This window comes from Oncorhynchus masou, chromosome 13, assembly GCF_036934945.1.
Source record: "Oncorhynchus masou masou isolate Uvic2021 chromosome 13, UVic_Omas_1.1, whole genome shotgun sequence".
Taxonomy (NCBI): Eukaryota; Metazoa; Chordata; class Actinopteri; order Salmoniformes; family Salmonidae; genus Oncorhynchus; species Oncorhynchus masou.
In genome coordinates this window covers 59,648,238-59,671,597 of record NC_088224.1, presented here as the reverse complement: position 1 = coordinate 59,671,597, position 23,360 = coordinate 59,648,238, and the positions used below count along the sequence as shown (strand labels likewise).

Below are 23,360 nucleotides of genomic sequence, written 5' to 3'. Positions count from 1 at the left end.
TGCAAAGCTGTCATCAAGGCAAAGGGTGGCTACTTTGAAGAATCTAAAATGTAACACTTTTTTGGTTACTACATGATTCCATATGTGTTATTTCATAGTTTTGATGTCTTCACTATTATTATACAATGTAGAAAATAGTAAGAATAAAGAAAAACCCTTGAATGAGTAGGTGTGTCTAAACTTTTGACTGGCACCGTAGGTGTCAGAATTTTGTATGAATAGATAAGAGACTGTGATCAGTCAATGAAGACAACCAACCACTACTCTTATAGAAGTAACAATGATTGAAAAATATCATACACTGTGATTTTATTGATTGACATTTAGCATTTAAGACACAGCAGGCACAGATGCAGGACTCTGATTGGGCCAGTACAATTACAAATGTTGACCTCCACTAATTGGTCCTTTACATCCCACTTACAATCCACAACCCTTTTCTGATGAAATACATTTGGTAAATATATTTCTAAATGTTGAAATGGTATACATTCTTGAGTAAATCTCACAACATGTAGTGAGTAGCCTGTTTGATTCCTTACATGGTGTTGATGTGTTTTATATGCGTCCCAACAGTTACCAGTGTTACATAATTAAGCAATAAGGCCTGAGCGGTGTGGTATATGGCCATTATACAATGGCTAAGGGCTATTCTTATGCACGACACAACCCAAAGCGCCTGGATACAGCCCGTAGTATATTGGCCATACACCACAAGGTGCCTTATTGCTATTATAAACGTTACCAACGTAATTTGAGCAGTAAAAATAAAGATTTTGTCATACCTGTTGTATATGGTCTGATATACCATGGCTGTCAGCCAATCAGCATTCAGGGCTCAAACCACCCAGTTTATAATTGTAAATCAATGTTCGATAGAAAAGGAGTGTTTACATTTAAAAGTCAATTCATGATGCATTTAAATTACATAATAAAGTACATTTACAGAGAATCATCATCATATATTTTGCTTTAATATGTACATTTTTATAACTTTATTGGTTTGAATAAGTTGTCTTAATATTCCTCTTCTTCTTCTTGTATTGCAGTTATTGTTATTCCTCCACATGTTATTAACCATGCAACTTATATTGATTTAACATGTGGGGGCACTGTTTCCTGATATTTTTTATTCAAACATGGCTGCGTAACAGTGGAGATCCCAAACTATGAAAAAGGATGTCGGTGAACATCAATATCTTGCCAACTTAAAAAAAAAAACGTTTTAGAACTGTCATTGTTTATTAGGACCACATACCAGAGATGTCTTAATGATGTCACTCCCCTCGCTAGACTTCCTTGGCTGGTTAAGATAGGAGTGCAAAGTTGGGAGAAGAGCTGGGGTGCCACCCTGGCCATAGAAATATAATTACTAGAACGGACATTTCCATTCATTCTATTTCTATGACTCTTGACCACCTTGGTGACCCGAACTGCAAAAATAAAAAAAATAAACTTCAGGAACAATCATGCTCTTCTTATTATAGAACATTATGTCATGACACACTGTACATCAATACTGAAGAGGTTTCCGTGGTCACACGCCGTCTCTTTCTGAGGGAAGATCTCAATTGCATACTCCTCACGTCCTCATCTCCATCTCAAAACCCATTGGATGAGAAAGACAGATGCTCTCCTCTCTGACCTTCTCCTCCAATGGGTTTTGAGAAGGAGGTGAGGAGAGAATACGTGAGGAGTATGCAATGGAGATTGTCCCTGAGTGTCACCCCAGTTCTTAATTAACAGTCTGATATTAACAGTGCATTAGCCAGATAGCACAATCCTCACTTTTTGTTCATATACACATGGAAATCAATCACAGAAATCAATATGTCAATATTATAAATAACAGTGTAAGTTAATTGTAATAACAGTAATAACAGTGTAATAACAGTGTAAGTTAATTGCTTACATTAACAGTCTCAATGACCATAACAAATCTCACACATAGATTTTTAATTATTGCACAAAATATATACACGAGACATACCGTAAAGGAGATGTCTTTCCCACTTAACGATCTTGTATCATGAGATGTAGACTAACGATAGCTTTACATGTGCAAGGTTGTACATCTTGCCTACTAAACAATCTTTGATAATGGCAGCACACAGAAAGACACATCTAAAGAGCTTGTAATCTCTGAATGCAGGGATGGGGAGAAGTGTACTTGTTTGTTTTTACTCAAATGCAACTACCTACAGAACTACATCCCATCAAAAGCATTATGATTATACTATTTTACTAAGTATGTTAGTTGTGTCTGTTTCTGTGTGTGATAGCATGAGAGAGAGTGCTGCACTGGGTCGTTATCTGTCTGTCTTGTGTTGTGTGTGTGTGTGTGTGTGTGTGTGTGTGTGTGTGTGTGTGTGTGTGTGTGTGTGTGTGTGTGTGTGTGTGTGTGTGTGTGTGTGTGTGTGTGTGTGTGTGTGTGTGTAATTTAGAATTTAACGACCCCTGTGAAGCTCCCGAAGCTCTGCAGCCACTTTTTGCAGCTCTGCCTCAATCTCCAGAAGCTCCTGTAGGCACACAGAACAGATCAGATCAGAAAGTGTGTTAGGTGCACACACACACACATACACACACTAACACACACACACACACACACACGGAGACATAGTCAATTAGCAATTACAGTATCAGCTTTACAAGCTCAGCCGTGTTGACTCTCGCCCACTTACTTCTCCTTCATCCTGCTCAACATCCTCCTTTTTATCCTCATCCTCCTCTTCCTCTTCCCAATCATTGTTTTCAACCTCATCTGCCTCATTTGCTTCTTCGTCATCGTTCCTGTTCCTCTCCTTTTCAAACTGACGGGTCGACTCATCACTTGCTTTCTCCATCACTCTCTTCTGCTGAGGATCCTTAACTTCCTCACTCTCTCCCGTTTTCACCTTCTCCAATTCCTTGCGAATCTCTCCCTCCTTCTCTCGCTCATTGTCCACTTTCGCCTCATCCCCGGCAGTTTCTCTCTTCCCCTCCTCTTTTCTCTCCTCCTCCTCCTCTTGCACACGTTTCATCTTTTTGAGGAGCTCTGCTAGTTCCTCCTGTTTTTCCTCCCTCTCTTTCTCCTTCTCCACGTTCTTCTTGCTGTCCTGTTCCTCCAGCAGCTCCTTGAGCTCCCGCTCCACCTTCTCTTTCTCCACCATCAGCTCCACCTCGTTGTTGTTCCTCTCCTTGCTGCGTTTCCTCTCTTCAATCTCAAGAATATCTAGCTGCTCTTTCTCTCCCTTTTTCTGCTCCTCCCCCTCATCCTTGTTCCTCTCCTCCTCTGCTTCTGACCCACTATGGAGCTCTTTCTCCTTCACCGACTCATACCTTTTCTTCTTCAGCTCCTTGAGCAGCTCCTCAAGCTCCCTGTCCTCTTTTTCCTCCTCTCCTATCTTCCTTAGCTCCTTTGAGAAGAGCTCCTCCAGCTCCTTCGCATTCTCTTCCTCATCCCCCCTTTTCTCCTCCAGTCTGGGCTCTTCTCTCATCTCCTCATTCGTTCTGTCCTTCATCTCCACCTTCTCCTCCTCTACCCCTTCTGCCTTCATCTCTTTCTCTCTCAGTTCGTCTTTCTCAGTCTCCCTCTGGTCATCATTCTGCTCCTCCTCCTCCCTCCTCTCTCTGTCCCTCTCTCCCTCAGCCTGGTTCTCCTCATTTAGCTTTTTCGCCCTCCCATAGTCTCTCTCTCTTTCCCTCTCTGTAAGAATAAAATAAATTGAGGTGGTTAGTTACTGTACAATTTAAAGCATATTACAGCAAGTTCAACAAAACATGTTTAGGAAGATTTTTATCTTGATTTCCATGTATAATTACCTGACTCTGAAACCAACATAGCATAGCAAAGATATTGCAACAATTAGACTGTTTCTCTCAATAAGTCAGTATGTTATGATATTCCATATTACTGTGATGATGACAACATTGTCAGGGCTACTTCCAGAGATGGACTGGTCCATTTGAAGGTCAATGGGCCTTTCTAATTTGGGGGTTTTGCGCCAAATTATAATTCAAAGAAAAAAATGACAGGTGTGTTAGAAATACTCAGACTAATTTCTGATCCCAGTCTGTCCCTGGGTACTTCAGTGGTAAAGTATTAGCTAATAACTGTAGTCAGACTTACCCTCCTGGGCCAGCTCCTGCAGCTCCCTCAGGAGACCCTGGTGCCTGTGGACAGCATCATCTGCACAACAGAACACAACACTGGTTGCTCAACACTGACCATGTCCATCTTCTCAGACGAGACATAATCATACCTATCCGCCTCAGTGACAGGTGTTGCCATGACTATTTGTAATGGAAGATTGATTAAATATTGATTAAATAATGAAATAAAGGGTATTCCTCACGTACAGTAATCAGTGTCATGATTCCATTGCCATGATAAACTAAATCTCAATTTTGACGCATTACAATTATAGTGAATATAGTTGAATAAGTGCACTGTGTGGTCTAGTGCATATGTGCAGCTGAAGGAGGTTATGTCAGATAAGAGAAATAGATAGGAGTTGTCACCAGTTTTCAGTTTGTCACAGCCAGGATGTGGCACACCGCCATTACTATTCAGGGAGTCCTGAATACAGTCAGCAACCTGAGGGCACGAGCACACACACACACACACACACACACACACACACACACACACACACACACACACACACACACACACACACACAATTATCAGTTACCGTGTCAATATCAATTACACACAATATGTTAGCAGTGTTATAATACACTCAAAATAAACATCATAGAGATAACACAAATGCTTTGTCTCTGACCTTTCCAACCTGTAGAGAGGAGGATAGAGGCAGGCATCCCACTAGAGAGAGAGAGAGAGAGAGAGAGTGAGATTAGAGAGAGAGTAGAGAGGGAGATACAAATGTAGTCTTTCCAAATAATTGTATATTGTTTCTGCTGAATGTTAGTTTTTTTTCTCTTGCTTTGTTTGCTCTTTTACACATTGTGTCTATCTCTGATAACATATGTAGCCTCAGAAATAAGGTTCATGAGGCCTCCCAAGAGGTGCAGCGGTCTAAGGCACTGCATCGCAGTGCTTGAGGCGTCACTACAGATCCGGGTTCAATTCTGTGTCTCAGCTAGCCGCGACTGAGAAACCCATGAAGCGGCGCACAATTGGACCAGCGTTGTCTGGGTTAGGGGAGGGTTTGGCCGGCAGGGATGTCCTTGTCTCATCGCGCTCTAGCGACTCCTGTGGCGGGCCGTGCGCATGCCTACTGACACAGTTGCCAGTTGTACGGTGTTTCCTCTGACACATTGGTGTGGCTGGCTTCCGTGTTAAGTGAACAGTGTGTCAAGAAGCAGTGAGTCTTGGCAGGGTTGTGTTTCGGGGGACGCATGGCTCTCGACCTTCGCCTCTCCCGTGTCAATACGGGAGTTGCAGCGATAGGACAAGACTATAACTACCAGTTGGGGAGAAAATGGGGTAAAAAGTTCCAAAAAATTCATCATTAAAAATAAATAAGGTTCATGAATTCAATAACTTGCTAACATCAGATAACATCATACATTAGCCATTTCTGAGATTCAATCAAATAATTCCTTTGATGAAACAGCAGTAGCAAGATAAAGATATAACATCTATAGAAGAGACAGGAATGCTTATGGGGGAGGTGTTGCTGTATATATATATATTCAGATCCATATCCCTGCAATGCTTAGAGAATATCTCATGTCAAATGTTATTTAAGTGTTGTGGTTACAGGTTCACCTTCATCTAAAGCTTATTATTTTGGGGTGTTGCTATAGGCCACCAAGTGCTAACAGTCAGTATCTAAATAATGTGTGTGAAATGCTTGATAGTGTATGTGATGTAAACAGAGAGGTCTACTTTCTTGGGGACCTGAATATTGACTGGTTTTCATTAATCTGTCCTCTCAAGAGCAAGAGGAAGCTTCTCACTGTAACCAGTGTGTGCAATCTGGTTCAGGTTATTAATCAACCTACCAGGGTGTTTACAAACACTACATGAACAAGATCATCCACATGTATCGATCATATTTTTACTAATACTGTAGAACTTTGTTCTAAAGCTGTATCTGTACCCATTGGATGCAATGATCACAGTATAGTGGCTATATCCAGGAAAGCCAAAGTTCCAAAAGCTGGGCCTAAAATATTGTTTATGAGATCATACAAATGATTTTGCTGTGACTCTTATGTGGATGATGTTAAACATATTTGTTGGTCTGATGTGATTAATAAGGAGCATCCAGGTGCTGCACTTGATGAATTTATGACATTTCTTCTTCCAATTACTGATGAACCTGTTAAGAAACTGACTGTTAGAACTGTTAAGGCTCCATGGATTGATGAGGAATTGTAAAACTGTATGGTTGAAAGAGTTGGGGCAAAAGGAGTGGCTAATAAGTCTGGCTTCACATCTGACTGGCTGAAACCATTTGATGTTGCCAATTATAATATTTTAATGATTAGTTAATTGGAAGAGTGGGCCAACTTATGCAGGAAATGCTTACAGCGAACTGTGAGCCATCGTATTCATTCATAAAAATACAAATAATGAAAGAAAATCATTGCAAGTTTGTATTTTGTAAAGTTAATGTGGGAGAGGAGGAAAAATTATTGTTATGATTCAATTATGACAACCCTCCTGGCATTTAACACTTATATAGATGGAAAACTACTAAAGATGGTAGCTGACTCTATAGCCACTCCTATCTGTCATATCTTTAATCTGAGCCTTGAGGAAAGTGTTTGTCCTCAGGCCTGGAGGGATGCCAAATTCATTCCACTACCCAAGAGTGGTAAAACGACTTTACTGGTTCAAACAGCAGACCTATCAGCGTGCTGCCCAGCCTGGTCTCATAGACTCGACGTAACATAGTAAACGTAAATCTGGGACACTCAGATTAGTATAATACGTGATGTTACATAAAACAGATAGTTACCCTTAAGCTAACCCTTAAGTAGGGTGGCTGGTTTTGAGTTCAAATCTCATCATCTACAACTTTAACAATTTAGCTAATTAGCAAATACCCTACTACTTTTTAGCTACTTTGCAACTATTTAGCATTTTAGCTAACCCTTCCCCTAACCCCAATCTTAACCCTTTTAGCTAATCCTTTCCCCAACCCTTACCCTAACTCTTAAACTTAACCCTAACCTGAACCCTAACCTAGCTAACATTAGCCAGCTAGATAACATTAGCCACCTAGCTAGAATTTGTAACATATCATATGTTTTGCAAAGTCATAACATATTGTAAGTTTTGATAATTCATAACATATTGTACATTTTGCGAATTCGTAACATATAATACAAATTGTAATTCATAACATATCATATGAAATGGGAGATGGACATACACAAATGAATACATAGCATACGAATGTAACTTATCATACTAAATGGAGTGTCACTGATTTACATACAGAATAATATGAAATGCTCTGAGACCAGGTTGTGCTGCCAGCTCTTAGCAAACTGTTGGAAGAAATTGTGTTTGGCCAAACAGAATGCTATTTCTCTGTAAAGAAATTAACGACAGACTTTCAGAATTCTTAGAAAGGGCACCAAACATGTACTGCACTAACACAAATGACTGATGATTGGTTGAAAGAAACTGATAATACCAAGCTTGTGGGAGGCGTAATGTTAGATTTCAGTGAAGCCTTTGAGTATGAGGACACCTGCTCGCCGAACAACTCAATACAAAATCATGGGCATTAATATGGAGTTGGTACCCCCTTTGCTGCTATAACCACCTCCACTCTTCTAGGAAGGCTTTCCACCAGATGTTGGAACATTGCTGCAAGCACTTGCTTCCATTCAGCCACAAGAGCATTAGTGAGATTGGGCACTGATGTTGGGCAATTAGACCTGGCTCGCAGTCGGTGTTCCAATTCATCCCAAAGTTGTTCGATGGCGTTGAGATCAGGGCTCTGTGCAGGCCAACCAAGTTCTTCCACACCGATCTCGACAAAGCATTTCTGTATGGACCTTGCTTTGTGCACAGGGGCATTGTCATGCTGAAACAGGAAAGGGCTTTCCCAAAACTGTTGCCACAAAGTTGGAATTTCAGAATCGTCTAGAATGTCATTGTATGCTGTAGTGTTAAGATTTCCCTTCACTGGAACTAAGGGGCCGAGCTTGAACCATGAAATATTCCATTATTCCTCATCCACCAAACTTTACAGTTGGCACTATGCATTGGGACACTTTGGAACACAGTAGTGAGTGTTGCAATCGAGGACAGACAATATTTACGGGCTGCGCTCTTCAGCACTCTGTAGTCCCATTCTGTAAGCTTGTGTGGCTTACCACTTCACGACCTGAGCCATTGTGGCTCCTAGAAATTCCCACTTCACAATAACAGCACTTACAGGTGACCGGGGTAGCTCTAGCAGGGCATAAATCTGACTAATTGAATTGTTGGAAAGGTGGCATCCTATGACGGTGCCAGATCGAACATCACTGACATCTTCAGTAAGGCCATTCTACTGACAAAATTAGTCTATGGAGATTGCATGGCTGTGTGCTCGATTTTAAACACCTGTCAGCAACAGGTGTGGCTGAAATAGCCGAATCCACTAATTTGAAGGGGTGTCCACATACTTTTGCATATATAGTGTATTATTGACGATAACCTGTTGTTGAAAAAATGTATGTGTTATGGCTTTCCCTCCTCTGCCATACTGTGGATTCAGAGCTATCTATATAATAGAACTCAAAGGGTTTTCTTTAATGGACGCTTCTCTAATGTCAAACATGTAAAGTGTGGTGTACTGCAGGGCAACACTGTAGGCCCTCAACTCTTCTCTATTTTTACCAATGACCTGCCACTGGTATTTAAAAAAGCATGTGTGTCCATGTAGGCTGATGATTCAACCATATACATGTCAGCAACCACAGCTAATGAAGTCACTGAAACCATTAACAGAGGCTTTAAGTCAGATTTGGAATGGGTGGCCAGCAGGGGTAAAAGTAAGGCGGTGCGGTCCGTTATGGTAGTGGGGGTATGCCTACTGGTAAAACGTGAGCCTATCACAATTAATACAACATGCCCCCCCAAAATATAGGCTATTACACCATTATTTAACATTACTACATGTCAGCCGCATGATAAACTTTGTGAATTGACTGGAAACCGGGTGGCATTCGCTCCAAATTGTGTTGGGGTTTAAGGAGAACGCACATTTTTCAAGGCGGAGATGAGTGGCCGAGACAGAGATGCATGTGGACAACAGTGGATGCATCAATTCAGGCTACAAGTGTAGGCCTAAGGACAATCACAGAATTTCATTACACAATATATAGGTGTTTTGTAACAGTCTCTTTCCATTCATCAAATTGGAGGTGCACAGTGCACTGTTGGGGTTTGGATACTGAATGTGCGTGGGTAGCCTACAGGAGTGATAGGAGTGCCTTTGTTAAATATCATGACTGGTCGATTTTATGCCACATTAAAACGCATAGGCGATGCGTCCATAAGGCTAGGGGAAGCTTCCCCTAGAGTAAATAGAATTACATAGCCAAAATTATATATCCTTATCAGCAATGCAGAATTAAATCAAAATCATTCAACAAGGGCTACTACACCAGAAAACATGATTTGGCCACAGAGGATCATTCGCTCCTTTAAAAGAAAGCTGTGGATTGTTTTAAATCACATAGCCCACAGTCCTGCAATATGGGCAGTGCGCCCTGCAAATATCAAATAGATGATTGTTGAGTTGCGACTATCAGTGAAAAGCAGAGAGGGCCAGCCAGATATATCGCAATATTGAAAAATATAATCGCTGAAAAACTGTTTGGAAAGCAAATGGCTACCGCTGTAAAGAGATGAGAATGAAAAGACTCCAATCTGTGTTTTTAGTGCCACTTTTGTTTGTTTTTGGAGAACAATTTCCTCCTCTAGGTTACATGAACGTCATATTGTATTTGTGACTCCGCTTTTTGTAGGGCGATTATATGGATCAGACAACATCGTTTTCATTGATATGTTTGTCAGTGTCAGAGTAGACTGCCCTGTCATTTTGGTAGTATAAAAAAAATACATGCGCGCACGTTGGTGTCCCGTACCGTAAGAAATGTAATCTTCTTTGACCCCTGGTGGCCCGTAATAAATTGGTCCTGAACATCTCTCAAACAAAGAGCATTGTATTTGGTAAAAATCGTTCCCTAAATTCTAGACTCGTCACGATTTCCACCGAAGTCGGTCCCTCTCCTTGTTCGGGCGGTGATCGGCGGTCGACGTCACCGACCTTCGAGCCATCACTGATCCATTTTCATTTTCCATTGGTTTTGTCTTGTCTTGCTTCACACCTGGTTCCAATCCCATCAATTACATGTTGTGTATTTAACCACCCTTTTCCCTTCATGTCCTTGTAGGAGATTGTATGTTATGGGCAAGTTATATTTTGGTGTGCGACGGGTTTTGTACCCACTTTTATTATTTTGGTTTTCAGAGTTTTGTGAGCACTTATTAAAGGACTCCGTTTATACCAAGTTCGTTCTCCTGCGCCTGACTTCCCTCCCACCAACACACACCCATTACAAGACCTCAGCTGAATCTGGTAATAAATGGTGTGGCTTTTGAACAAGTTGAGGAGACTACATTACTTGGCATTACCTTAGATTGTAAATGATCATGGTAAAAACATATAGTTTAAAAAGTTGTAAAGATGAGGAGAGATCTGTCCATAATAAAGAAATGTGCTGCTTTTTTGACACCACACCCACAAAGCAAGTCCTGCAGCCTCTAGTTTTATCTTATCTTTATTATTGTCCAGTCATATGGTCGAGTGCTGCAAAGAAAAACCTAGTTAAGCTGGTCCAGAACAGAGCGGCACTTCTTGCTCTTCATTGTGATCAGAGGGCTAATATTAATAACATGCATGCCAGTCTCGCTTGGCTAAGAGTTGAGGAAAGACCGACTGCATCACTTCTTGCTCTTCATTGTGATCAGAGGGCTAATATTAATAACATGCATGCCAGTCTCCCTTGTCTAAGAGTTGAGGAAAGACCGACTGCATCACTTCTTGCTCTTCATTGTAATCAGAGGGCTAATATTAATAACATGCATGCCAGTCTCACTTGTCTAAGAGTTGAGGAAAGACCGACTGCATCACTTCTTGCTCTTCATTGTGATCAGAGGGCTAATATTAATAACATGCATGCCAGTCTCGCTTGGCTAAGAGTTGAGGAAAGACCGACTGCATCACTTCTTGCTCTTCATTGTGATCAGAGGGCTAATATTAATAACATGCATGCCAGTCTCCCTTGTCTAAGAGTTGAGGAAAGACCGACTGCATCACTTCTTGCTCTTCATTGTAATCAGAGGGCTAATATTAATAACATGCATGCCAGTCTCACTTGTCTAAGAGTTGAGGAAAGACCGACTGCATCACTTCTTGCTCTTCATTGTAATCAGAGGGCTAATATTAATAACATGCATGCCAGTCTCACTTGTCTAAGAGTTGAGGAAAGACCGACTGCATCACTTGTTTTTTTATAAGAAACATTCATGTGTTGGAAATTCCAAATTGTTTGCATAGTCAGCTTACAAACAGCACTGACACACACACTTACCCTACCAGACATGCCACCAGGGGTCTTTTCACTGTCCCCAGGTCCAGAACAAATTCAAGGAAACAGTTATCTATTATCTATGCATAGTCACTCTACCCCTACCTACATGTACATATTACCTCAATTACCTCGACTAACCTGTACCCCCGCACATTGACTTGATACCGGTACCCATTGTATATAGCCTCGTTATAGTTATTTTATTGTGTCTCTTATTTTTTAATTTTAGTTTATTTAGTAAATAATTTTACTTAACTCTTACTTTTCTTAACTGCATTGTTGGTTAAGGGCTTGTAAGTAAGCATTTCACGGTAAGGTCTACCTGTTGTATTCGGCGCATGTGACAAAAAAACATTTGATTTGATTAGATTTTTATTATACAGAGCCATGAGTGCATGGAGCTCCCTTCCATCTCTTATAGCGCAAGTGGACAGCAAACCTGCTTTCAACAAACAATTAAAGCAACACCTCCCGGCAAAACGCCTCTCCCCCATGTGACCTACTTGTGTGTGTGTGTGTGTGTGTGTACTGACATGTACGTGTAACTAATAGATGCACACACACACACTACATGCTTATGTTTTTAAATGTATGTAAATTGTAAAGTATTGTAAGTTTGTGATGTATTTTTCGTTAAGTGTCGGACCCCAGTATGATTAACTGTCGCCATTGGCGTCGGCTAATGGGGATCCTAATAAATCAAATCAAAAACACACACATAGTGAGGTGATTGAGCACTGCCAGGAAAGAAAAGGAAAGTAATTGAATTGTTCTGCCTAAAAGTAGCAGGGTCTATTTTTAAGGCCAAGACAGTCACATGCCAAGCAGCTAACAGGACAGGATTTAATAATCCTCCCTCAACAAGGAAGTGGAAATGTCCATGTTATTAGTTAACAGACTCACATGGCATCCAATGAATGTTACACAAGTGCTAAACGACTGAGTCATATCCCCTTACAGATCTCATTAAGGTTATTGATAATGGAGGTCAATGGTAGGCCTTAATTCAAAGGTACGTGCGAACAACAGGGGCTGTACGTTGCGTGGGAGAAAGCGCGTGTTATGCTTCCTCCTAAACTGGGACACAGGTCCTTTCAAGCTGCAATCCCATGTTGATTGGCTTGGCAGACCTCCCTTCACCCCCTTTATTCACAAGGCAATTGGCAAGGAGACTGGGGTCTGTCTATGTTCACATGCACATTGGTGATCTTAACGCCTCTAAACATTTCACTATACACAGACCGTTACCCTTAAACTCAGTTATATTTTGATACAACACTGTTATATAATACATGTACAGCCCCCCCCCCCTTCTCACAACATTACATCTTTACTCCCAAAACACTCCCCGAAAGGCCCCGACACCGATGCAAAACTGGTCACATCAAACTATGGTGATGGGGTCAATGTTTGCATATTCAAACAGGACATGGTTGTAACACCGCGCGCATTATTAATAGGTTTAACAGTTACAGGAGCGTACGTGCCCTGCTTTCATCGCGTCTTGCACGACAACATCATTTCCTTTTAGGTTGGCTAATGTAGAAATACCCTTAATTTATGATGTAATTCTTACATAAGGCTATTTCCAATACACATGTATTCAATAACAATCAATATGTAGTCACATTGCCCGGGGAAAATGTATAGCTAACGGACAGATTTAGTGACGGACTGGATAAGGTGCGCTCTAAACAAATTATGTAACAAGTCTATCTTGATCCTAAATCTTAAAAGCTAAGATATATTCTACCAATTGACCTTTTTGTACTTTTCTCCTCTTGGTTTAATTGTCTCACAATCCATTATCCCCTCCGTTTTATTGATAAGCTATATTATAAAACATGGAAACATCCTCTAAATAACATAAACATTCCGCTTAACTGCAATCAATAGCCCACAATCACACGTTCTGGCTAATGTCCCAAGCAAAGCTATAACTAAAAAGGCTGTTAGAACAGGCAGGCTATGGATTCGGCTAACGTGAGCGTTATCTAACACTGGATACGCTCATACATTGATTGATCAGCAGCCTCACAAATTAAACCCTGATTTTCCTTACCTCCACTTAAGGTCCAAAACAACGCCGTGAAAATAAAAACTCCCATAGGATCTGAATACAAAGGCCTTAAAGAGAAGGAAATAACCTTGAAAGAATAATACCGCGACCTGATTCTCAAGTCGAGCGAGCAAGGACCCGCTAAAGAGCTGATAGGCGCGTATGCTTGGCTCAAAGGGCCAGGTAAATGCAGGAGGACAGGTCGGGAGAGTGATGCCCCGTCAACGCGTAACAACTAACGCGGTGATAACGAGAGGATTGCTCGCTCCAAGCTGAGTTGACCACATCTGACCGGAGGTAACGCCAATTCCCTGCTCTCATGCCTCAGCAGCAGGTTTGTATTAAAACACATCACCCGCTATGCTGTAGGCATGCATGCTTTATGTAAAGAGGGGGAACGGAGATTGAAACATGTCATTTGACAAGTAGTGTACATTTCCATTATGTGTTATAGGAGTGTCTAGCACAATTAATTACACATTTAGAGCTGATGACAAGTAATGCCCAGTCTAATGGGCACAGCATTTTGTCCACATCTTTGCCGGTGTTTTCTGGCTATTGGAGGGGCACGTTATACAGTGGGGCAAAAAAGTATTTCGTCAGCCACCAATTGTGCAAGTTCTCCCACTTAAAAAGATGAGAGGCCTGTAATTTTCATCATAGGTACACTTCAACTATGACAGACAAAATGAGAAAAAAATTCCAGAAAATCACATTGTAGGATTTTTAATGAATTTATTTGCAAATTATGGTGGAAAATAAGTATTTGGTCAATAACAAAAGTTTATCTCAATACTTTGTTATATACCCTTTGTTGGCAATGGCAGAGGTCAAACGTTTTCTGTAAGTTTTTCACACACTGTTGCTGGTATTTTGGCCCATTCCTCCATGCAGATCTCCTCTAGAGCAGTGATGTTTTGGGGCTGTTGCTGGGCAACACAGACGTTCAACTCCCTCCAAAGATTTTCTATGGGCTTGAGATCTGGAGACTGGCTAGGCCACTCCAGGACCTTGAAATGCTTCTTACGAAGCCACTCCTTCGTTGTCCGACGGTGTGTTTGGGATCATTGACATGCTGAAAGACCCAGCCACGTTTCATCTTCAATGCCCTTGCTGATGGAAGGAGGTTTTCACTCAAAATCTCACGATACATGGCCCCATTCATTCTTTCCTTTACACGGATCAGTCGTCCTGGTCCCTTTGCAGAAAAACAGCCCCAAAGCATGATGTTTCCACCCCCATGCTTCACAGTAGGTATGGTGTTCTTTGGATGCAACTCAGCATTCTTTGTCCTCCAAACACAACGTGTTGAGTTTTTACCAAAAAGTTATATTTTGGTTTCATCTGACCATATGACATTCTCCCAATCTTCTTCTGGATCATCCAAATGCTCTCGAGCAAACTTCAGACGGGCCTGGACATGTACTGGCTTAAGCAGGGGGACACGTCTGGCACTGCAGGATTTGAGTCCCTGGCGGCGTAGTGTGTTACTGATGGTAGGCTTTGTTACTTCGGTCCCAGCTCTCTGCGGGTCATTCACTAGGTCCCAACGTGTGGTTCTGGGATTTTTGCTCACCGTTCTTGTGATCATTTTGACCCCACGGGGTGAGATCTTGCGTGGAGACCCAGATCGAGGGAGATTATCAGTGGTCTTGTATGTATTCCATTTCCTAATAATTGCTCCCACAGTTGATTTCTTCAAACCAAGCTGCTTACCTATTGCAGATTCAGTCTTCCCAGCCTGGTGCAGGTCTACAATTTTGTTTCTGGTGTCCTTTGACAGCTATTTGGTCTTGGCCATAGTGGAGTTTGGAGTGTGACTGTTTGAGGTTGTGGACAGGTGTCTTTTATACTGATAACAAGTTCAAACAGGTGCCATTAATACAGGTAACGAGTGGAGGACAGAGGAGCCTCTTAAAGAAGTAGTTCCAGGTCTAAATCTTTTGCAGACCAAAACAGGACAGTTTATGATAGTGTCATCGTGACACACATTCACAAACAGTATGGAGTTAATATATTTACATGGCAGAGGCAGAGCTACACAGAATAAGTCAACTTGTAGATGCAAAGGTTTCAGTTCTTCTCTTGATGTACAGTTGAAGTCGGAAGTTCACATACACTTAGGTTGGAGTCATTAAAACTCGTTTTTCAACCACTCCACAAATGTCTTGTTAACAAACTATATTTTTGGCAAGTCGGTTAGGACATCTACTTTGTACATGACACAAGTAATTTTTCCAACAATTGTTTACAGACAGATTATTTCACTTATCATTCACTGTATCACAATTCCAGTGGGTCAGAAGTTTACATACACTAAGTTGACTGTGCCTTTAAACAGCTTGGAAAATTCCAGAAAATGATGTCATGGCTTTAGAAGCTTCTGATGAATGATGTCAATTAGCCTGAGTCAATTGGAGGTGGACCCGTGGATGTATTTCAAGGCCTACCGTCAAACTCAGTGCCTCTTTGCTTGACATCATGGGAAAATCAAAAGAAATCAGCCAAGACTTCAGAAAATAAAAAATTGTAGACCTCCACAAGTCTGGTTCATCCTTGGGAGCAATTTCCAAATGCCTGAAGTTACCACGTTCATCTGTACAAACAATAGTACGCAAGTATAAACACCATGCAGCTGTCATACCGCTCAGGAAGGAGACGTGTTCTGTCTCCTAGAGATGAACGTACTTTGGTGCGAAAAGTGCAAATCAATTCCAAAACAACAGCAAAGGACCTTGTGAAGATGCTGGAGGAAACAGGTACAAAAATATCTATATCCACAGTAAAACAGGTCCTATATCAACATAACCTGAAAGGCCGCTAAGCAAGGAAGAAGCCACTGCTCCAAAACTGCCATAAAAAAAGCCAGACAACAGTTTGCAGCTGCACATGTGGACAAAGATCGTACTTTTTAAAGAAATGTCCTCTGGTCTGTTGAAACGAAAATAGAACTGTTTGGCCATAATGACCATTGTTATGTTTGGAGGAAAAAGGGGGAGGCTAGTGTTAGTGTTGCATCAATTGAGTCTGGTATCAGGACAAGTAGAAGACTAAGTTACAGATTTTATTCTATGTCTGCTTTTTATTACAGTTTTTTCCAACTGCTTACACACAAAATATTTTCATGTCACACGATTTTTGAAACCTCTCACTCAAAGTGCAAAACTACACAACAAATATCCAAAACCATAAGCTATTTCTCAGCCTTTGACTCAGTTGTCAATTGCATAAAACACTTTTTTCAAAACAGTACACACAATTCTCTACATAAAACACAAAAATCTAACAGGGAGTGACTTGCTTTCCTTTTCCAAACACAACCAATCAAAATGCTACACTTATTCACCAGGTCACACACACACTCCTCACATGTGCAAACACTAATAGCTTAACTGATCACTAACCAATCACTGCTTTACTGTAGTATAGGCCTATAAATAGGTCAAAGGTCAGATTACCTGTTTTGAACAATGGATGCCAACAATGGACAGAGAACAAGAGGAGTAGGAGGGACAGGAAGAGGAAGAAGAGGACGAGGGCAGAGAAGGAAGGAGAGCCATCTCTGATGAGATTAGGACAACACTTGTTGATCATGTGATCAAACACGGTTTGACCATGAGAGCGGCTGGACTGAGAGTCCAGCCCAACTTGAGTCGATTTAAAGTGGCGTCCATAATTCAAACCTTCAGAAATGAGAACAGGTATGCAACTATCTAATGACTATTTTAGCATTACAGTAATGTACTGTAAAATACGTATGACTGCATAGTATTGCATAAACATTTGTAACTCTAAGCCATCCATTTACTGCACTGCATTGAATGAATGAGGTTGGTTATCATGCTGTACTACATTTTGTTGTACATTGCTTACAGTTCCTATGGTGAACACATACTGTGTTTGAATTCTGTAGAGTGGAAAGGCAAAGACATCATGGAGGACGAGGACACTTGTTTACAGATGTACAAGAGACTGCAATTATAAATATGGTTTTGGCCAACAATGTAATTGAGATTTGCGAGATAAGAGAGCATATCTTGAATAATGACACCATATTTAACAACATCAATGCTGTCAGCATGTCGACCATACAACGCATCCTCCAACGGCACCGAGTGACGATGAAACAACTTCACAAGGTGCCATTTGAGAGAAACTCTGACAGAATCAAGAATATGCGACATGACTTCGTAGAGGTTTGTATGCAACACTACTTCCAGTACTTCAGACATACCATATTTACTCATCTGTATATCCTTTTGTCTTTTACAGAGAGTATTGGAGCTGGATGCCCATGTAATTCGTCATGAATTTATTTATGCGGATGAGGTTGGCTTCAACCTCACCAAAACCAGGTGCCGCGGAAGAAATGTAATAGGACAGAGGGCAATTACCAATGTCCCTGGACAGCATGGGGGTAATATAACTATGTGCTACCATCACTCAAAACGGGGTCCTCCATCACAATGCCACACTGGGTCCGTACAATATGCTCACTTTTTTGGATGCAATTTACACAATGCTTGTCCCTGATCCAGATCAGGAGCCTGCTAGATTTGTGGTTTTATGGGCCAATATTAGTTTTCACCGGGCTGTTCTGGTCCAAAACTGGTTTGCCATCCATCCACAATTTTGCATAGTTTTGTACCTACCACCATATTCACCTTTTCTAAATCCCATAGAGGAATTCTTCTCAGCCTGGCGCTGGAAAGTGTATGATCACCAACCCTATGCCCGCATGCCGCTTCTCCAGGCAATGGAGGACGCATGTGGGGACATAGAGGTTGCCTCTGTCCAAGGTTGGATATGCCATGCTAGGAGATACGTTTTCTCTTGCCAAACATCAAGCAAAGTATCTTGTGATGTGGACGAAGTATTGTGGCCAGACCCAGGCCGGAGAAGAGATGAAGCGTAGCTTAGCACTGGTGACTGCCACCCTACCAATTCCTGGACTGCCCCCCTGGGACCCCACACACACAATTGTGTTCTTTACTGTATTCTAAAGAATATACTTTTGGTTTACATATGCTTTTGTTGTATGCTACTGTATACAACAGTAGTGTTTGGCCTAATAAAAATGTTCTGTTTCCACATTGCATTGGTGTTTACAGTGTACTTGTTACCCCTCTCAGCAGATTACTTTTGCTGTAGAATATTGTATTGAAATGTAGATATAAGCCTATGAAAGACCAAAGAGCTTTAGATTTAGAACAGTGTTTACATGGTATATCCAAAAATGTACTATTATGAAAGCAGTGTTTGCCATTTGATGCAAATGCTTCATTCTTGTCATTTTGAATGCAGTGTTACATTTTGAAGGAGATGTGAGGCATTTTGTGTGTGCAGTTTTGGAAATTGGGTGTAGAGATTTGAAAAAAAGGAGACAGTTTTGAAAACGTGTGTAAGCAGTTGGAAAAAACTGTAAGCAATAAATGGTAAATGCAATTTTCGTATATACGGGTTCAATGTGTCACCACGCAGGGTTAACAGAGAACTAACTAGAAGTAAGTATACAGCTGTTCTTATACTGTGATAGGCCAACAGACGAGTTGGAACTACGTCTATCACAGAGGCTGAGCGTGGTTTAGACCTGCTCAGCCTATCGTAGGCCTTTAGGCTGGTCCCCACCTCTTGGTGCTTCTTGGAGTCCTCCCTCCATCGATGTATAGATTCTTACTGTTCTGGTATCACATTCTAGTTGCTGCAACTACTTTGTTCCTGTTATCTTGTCATTGTGTTACTCAGGATTTCTCCACGTCAGTTAAACCTCGTGATGAGCCTCCCCTCCCTGTACCCGCATATCTATAGTTTTGCAACATACAGCAGTCACACCACGTTGCTCAGTTCTTGTCACACACACACACACACACACACACACACACACACACACACACAAAGACAAAGCAGCTGTTGAGCTGTTATCTACAGTTTTGCAACGTACAGCAGTCACACTGTGTTGCTCAGTTCTTGACACACACAGACAAAGCAGCTGCTGTTCAAACAATCAATCTTACGTAATATGGTAGCGGGTTATAGAGCATAAACACAAATCCTCACACTAGCAAGCCGAAGAACACCATCCCAACTGTGAAGCACGGGGTGGCAGCATCATATTGTGGGGGTGTTTTGCTGCAGGAGGGACTGGTGCCCTTCACAAAATAGATGGCACCATGAGGAAAGAAAATTATGTGGCTATATTGAAGCAACATCTCAAGACATCAGTCAGGAAGTTAAAGCTTTGGTCGCAAATGGGTCTTCCAAATGGACAATGACCCTAAACATTCTGCCAATGTTGTGGCAAAAGAGTTTAAGGACAAAGTCAAGGTATTGGAGTGGCCATCACAAAGCCCTGACCTCAATCCTATAGAACATTTGTGGGCAGAACTGAAAATGCGTGTGCGAGCAAGGAGGCCTACAAACCTGACTCAGTTACACCAGCTCTGTTAGGAGGAAATGGGCCAAAATTCACCCAACTTATTGTGGGAAGCTTGTGGAAGGCTACCTGAAACGTTTGACCCAAGTTAAACAATTTAAAGGCAATGCTACCAAATACTAATAGAGTATGTCAACTTCTGACCCACTGGGAATGTGATGAAAGAAATAAAAGCTGAAATAAATCATTCTCTCTGCTATTATTCTGACATTTCACATTCTTAAAATAAAGTGGTGATCCTAACTTACCTAAAACAGGCAATTTTTACTAAGATTAAATTTCAGGAACTGTGAAAAACTGAGTTTAAATGTATTTGGCTAAGGTGTATGTAAACCTCCGACTTCAACTGTAGATGGAAAGGCTTCAGTTGTTCTGTTGATGTAAGTGTGTTGGTGCATGATGTCATCTGGGCTTTGGGACAGGGCGTGGCATGCGATTGGGCTGGTTCGGTCCGATGTATTTCAAAAGGAGTGTACTTTGGCTTTTCAAATCACCTCCATCCCCGGGCAGGGCTGCGAGGCACAAGGCACACACACTGTCCCTTTCTGAAAATGGACATGTGAAAAATCTGCCGTTTCCAGCTACAACAGTCATTTACAACATTAACAATGTCTACACTGTATTTCTGATCAATTTGATGCATTTTTTTTAATGACTTTTCATTCAAAAACAAGAACATTTCTAAGTGACCCCAAACTTTTGAATGGTAGTGTATATGTAAATATATGGCTATGGTGTGTACAAATGTCAAAATACACTGTACAGTGCAACTCAAAGCATAAGCTATGAATCTATCCAGCAACATTGAGTGTATGCAGAGAGCCAGAGAGGAGCACTGACCTATAGTGGAGATCCAGGGAGGAGATCTCCTTCTGCAGGGACAGGAACTCCTCCGGCATCTGAGAGCTCTCCTCCCCAGTCTCATCTGCAGTCACACCAAACATCTCCACCTGGACAGACACAAGCAGAGGATGAGGACACAAGGTTACTTTAACACCACGCATCAAATACGGCGGACGACTTGGTCCTTGGTTGATTCTAAAAGATTTGGCTTTGTTTCCCGTTACCTTGTTGAAGTGATGTACTCTGTAAAGGCCCCAAGCCTCTCTGCCTGTGTCCGTCTCAGCCCTGTAACATGGGCTACTGCACACAGGCCTACAATGGAAAAATCGGACCACTCATCTCTAATAAAAACACATATACACTTGTATGTTACACTGGGTTGTCAGCAAATCAAACCTAATACACAAAAAGTGCCTCACATGACAGGAAGGTCCTTCCAGTTGGTCCATAAAATAACCTAGAAGAGAAAAGGAAACTTTGTTGATACAGCGACAACTGCACACTAGTATATCGCTGCTTGTCATTCTGGTTTTTCCATGGCATGTCCATTCCCACCCACACAGGTGGCCTTACCCCACAACCTCCCCATCGCAGCCTAACTCATGGCCTCACCTGCTACGCCCATCCCCCCCGTGCCAGCCAGGTTGAGGTCGGGGAAGCAGGTGGGGTCCAGAGAGTACACCTGAGACCTGTGGGCATGAGGCTGGATTTCACAACCCTCCTATATGTATGAGTGAGGAAGATTGAGAGAGAGCCAGAGAAGGAAAGAGAAAAAGAAAGAGAGAACATCTCAGTTTGGAGAAATGTTACTTGTGAAAACTGGCTCAAAACTAGGTACACACATCTCTGAATGCTTCACTCTCTTTTTCCAGTTTGAATATTGTTATGCATGCATGTCTGCCGTGCATACTGTAGTGTAAATGAAGGATAGAGTCAGATACTCACAAATACAGCCCCCTTCAGCATGTCTGGCACAACCATTGGTATAAACCCATGAGAGAGAAGGAAAAAAAACAGATTTGCTTTCAAAGTAGGGAGACATGTATTCATCACTGCTACAGTTGTTATGATGTATATAGTGCTGTTTCAATTTGTTGTTTTTTTATGACCATTTTAATGATTTTATTTCACATAGTCCTGCATGTTGGTATTCAAAAATGTCTCCCTATAGTTAAAGGTCTACACGCAAAGGTCTCTCTCAGAATGATTCTCTAATCATATATTTTCCTCACACGTGTGTGTGTGTGTGTGTGTGTGTGTGTGTGTGTGTGTGTGTATGTGTGTATTCTCACCACATTGGGGTGTGTGGTGTTGGGCAGCCTCAGGGCTCAGTCATAGTGTTCTCGGGGGTAAAGCTGGCTCAGCCGGTGGCGGATCTCCCGACCGTCCTTCGTAGCCTCCTTGAACTCAGGAATCTGAAGAAGATAATGGTTTACTTACTCCACAAGGGTATTCTTTCTATTCAGCCTTGATGTTAAGTGAAAATACCATAAGGTCACAGCAGGCAAGACAGAACATACAGTACATTAGCTAGGACTTTCTTGTTATTCTGATCCTGTGAAGAGAAGGAAAATGTTGATCACAATAATCTCACAAAATAATATCTCATCATAACATGAAAACAATGTTTCGAGGCACAGTTATTGGCATCATTGTCAATATATCAACTGACCACAAGAGCCCGAACTCACTTTCTTCTGCTCCTCCAGCTGTGAGATTTCCTCAAGCACCACCTTAAGTTGCTGCCAAACACACACTTGCATCAGAAACACACCACTGACGTAGGCCTATAGAGACCAGGCAATGTGCTTGATACAAATGCAGTAGCCTACACTGCCACATCCAGGGAGGCTGTATTCATATGAATGTACTTCAAGGCAAATGACAGACAGAGCATATGAAGGCACAGAGGCAATCTCTCTTGCACATCAAAGACACTTCAATGACTTGATGGTCAAGAGAGCATGCAAAGCGCATGTAACTAGGCTGCATCTACAGTATTCAACATGGTGTGGTGAGATGGGATATACAGAAACGCTTACAATCTCCCTGACATCTTCTCCCCGTAGATCCCCTTTCCGAGTCTCCACATTGGCAATGACTTTGTCACTCTCCTCGCGGACATGTTCGTACAGACTACTTCGCATCTCATGTGTGGAGCGGCTGGAGGTACATACTTTCGTTCCCTGCCTTGTAAAGCGTCTTGAAACCGGTTTTAAGACGTTCTATGTGCGAAGCCGGGTAACCATGCCAATGCAAGTCGCCATGTTTCAATGCGGAAGTAGATTGGTAAATAGAGGCGGAACTAAATGAGACAACCAATGAAATGACGGGACCTGAAAATGAAATGAGCAAAATCTGTAACAAATGTATTGTTTAGAAAGTAGAAAACAAAATATCGCTTAAATTTGCTTTAGTTATCAAATAAGGTGCACGAATGAGTCCAAAACAAAACGTCACATCCGTGCA

General features: G+C 41.6%; 1 protein-coding gene and 1 pseudogene across 1 annotated transcript; both read right to left on the bottom strand.

The window, feature by feature from the left end:
- Window positions 1–292: 292 nt before the first annotated feature.
- On the bottom strand, window positions 293–14,259 carry LOC135552718 (golgin subfamily A member 6-like protein 22). The gene is made up of 6 exons (XM_064984521.1): window positions 13,619–14,259; window positions 4,767–4,807; window positions 4,501–4,576; window positions 4,109–4,168; window positions 2,682–3,685; window positions 293–2,519 (listed from the first exon to the last, which is right to left on the bottom strand). The coding sequence occupies exons 1-6, from the start codon at window positions 13,662–13,664 to the stop codon at window positions 2,448–2,450; spliced, it is 1,299 nt and encodes a 432-aa protein (XP_064840593.1). The 5' UTR covers window positions 13,665–14,259; the 3' UTR covers window positions 293–2,447.
- A 4,346-nt stretch (window positions 14,260–18,605) lies between these two features.
- LOC135551508 (serine--tRNA ligase, mitochondrial-like) lies at window positions 18,606–23,153 on the bottom strand (annotated as a pseudogene).
- Window positions 23,154–23,360: the final 207 nt, after the last annotated feature.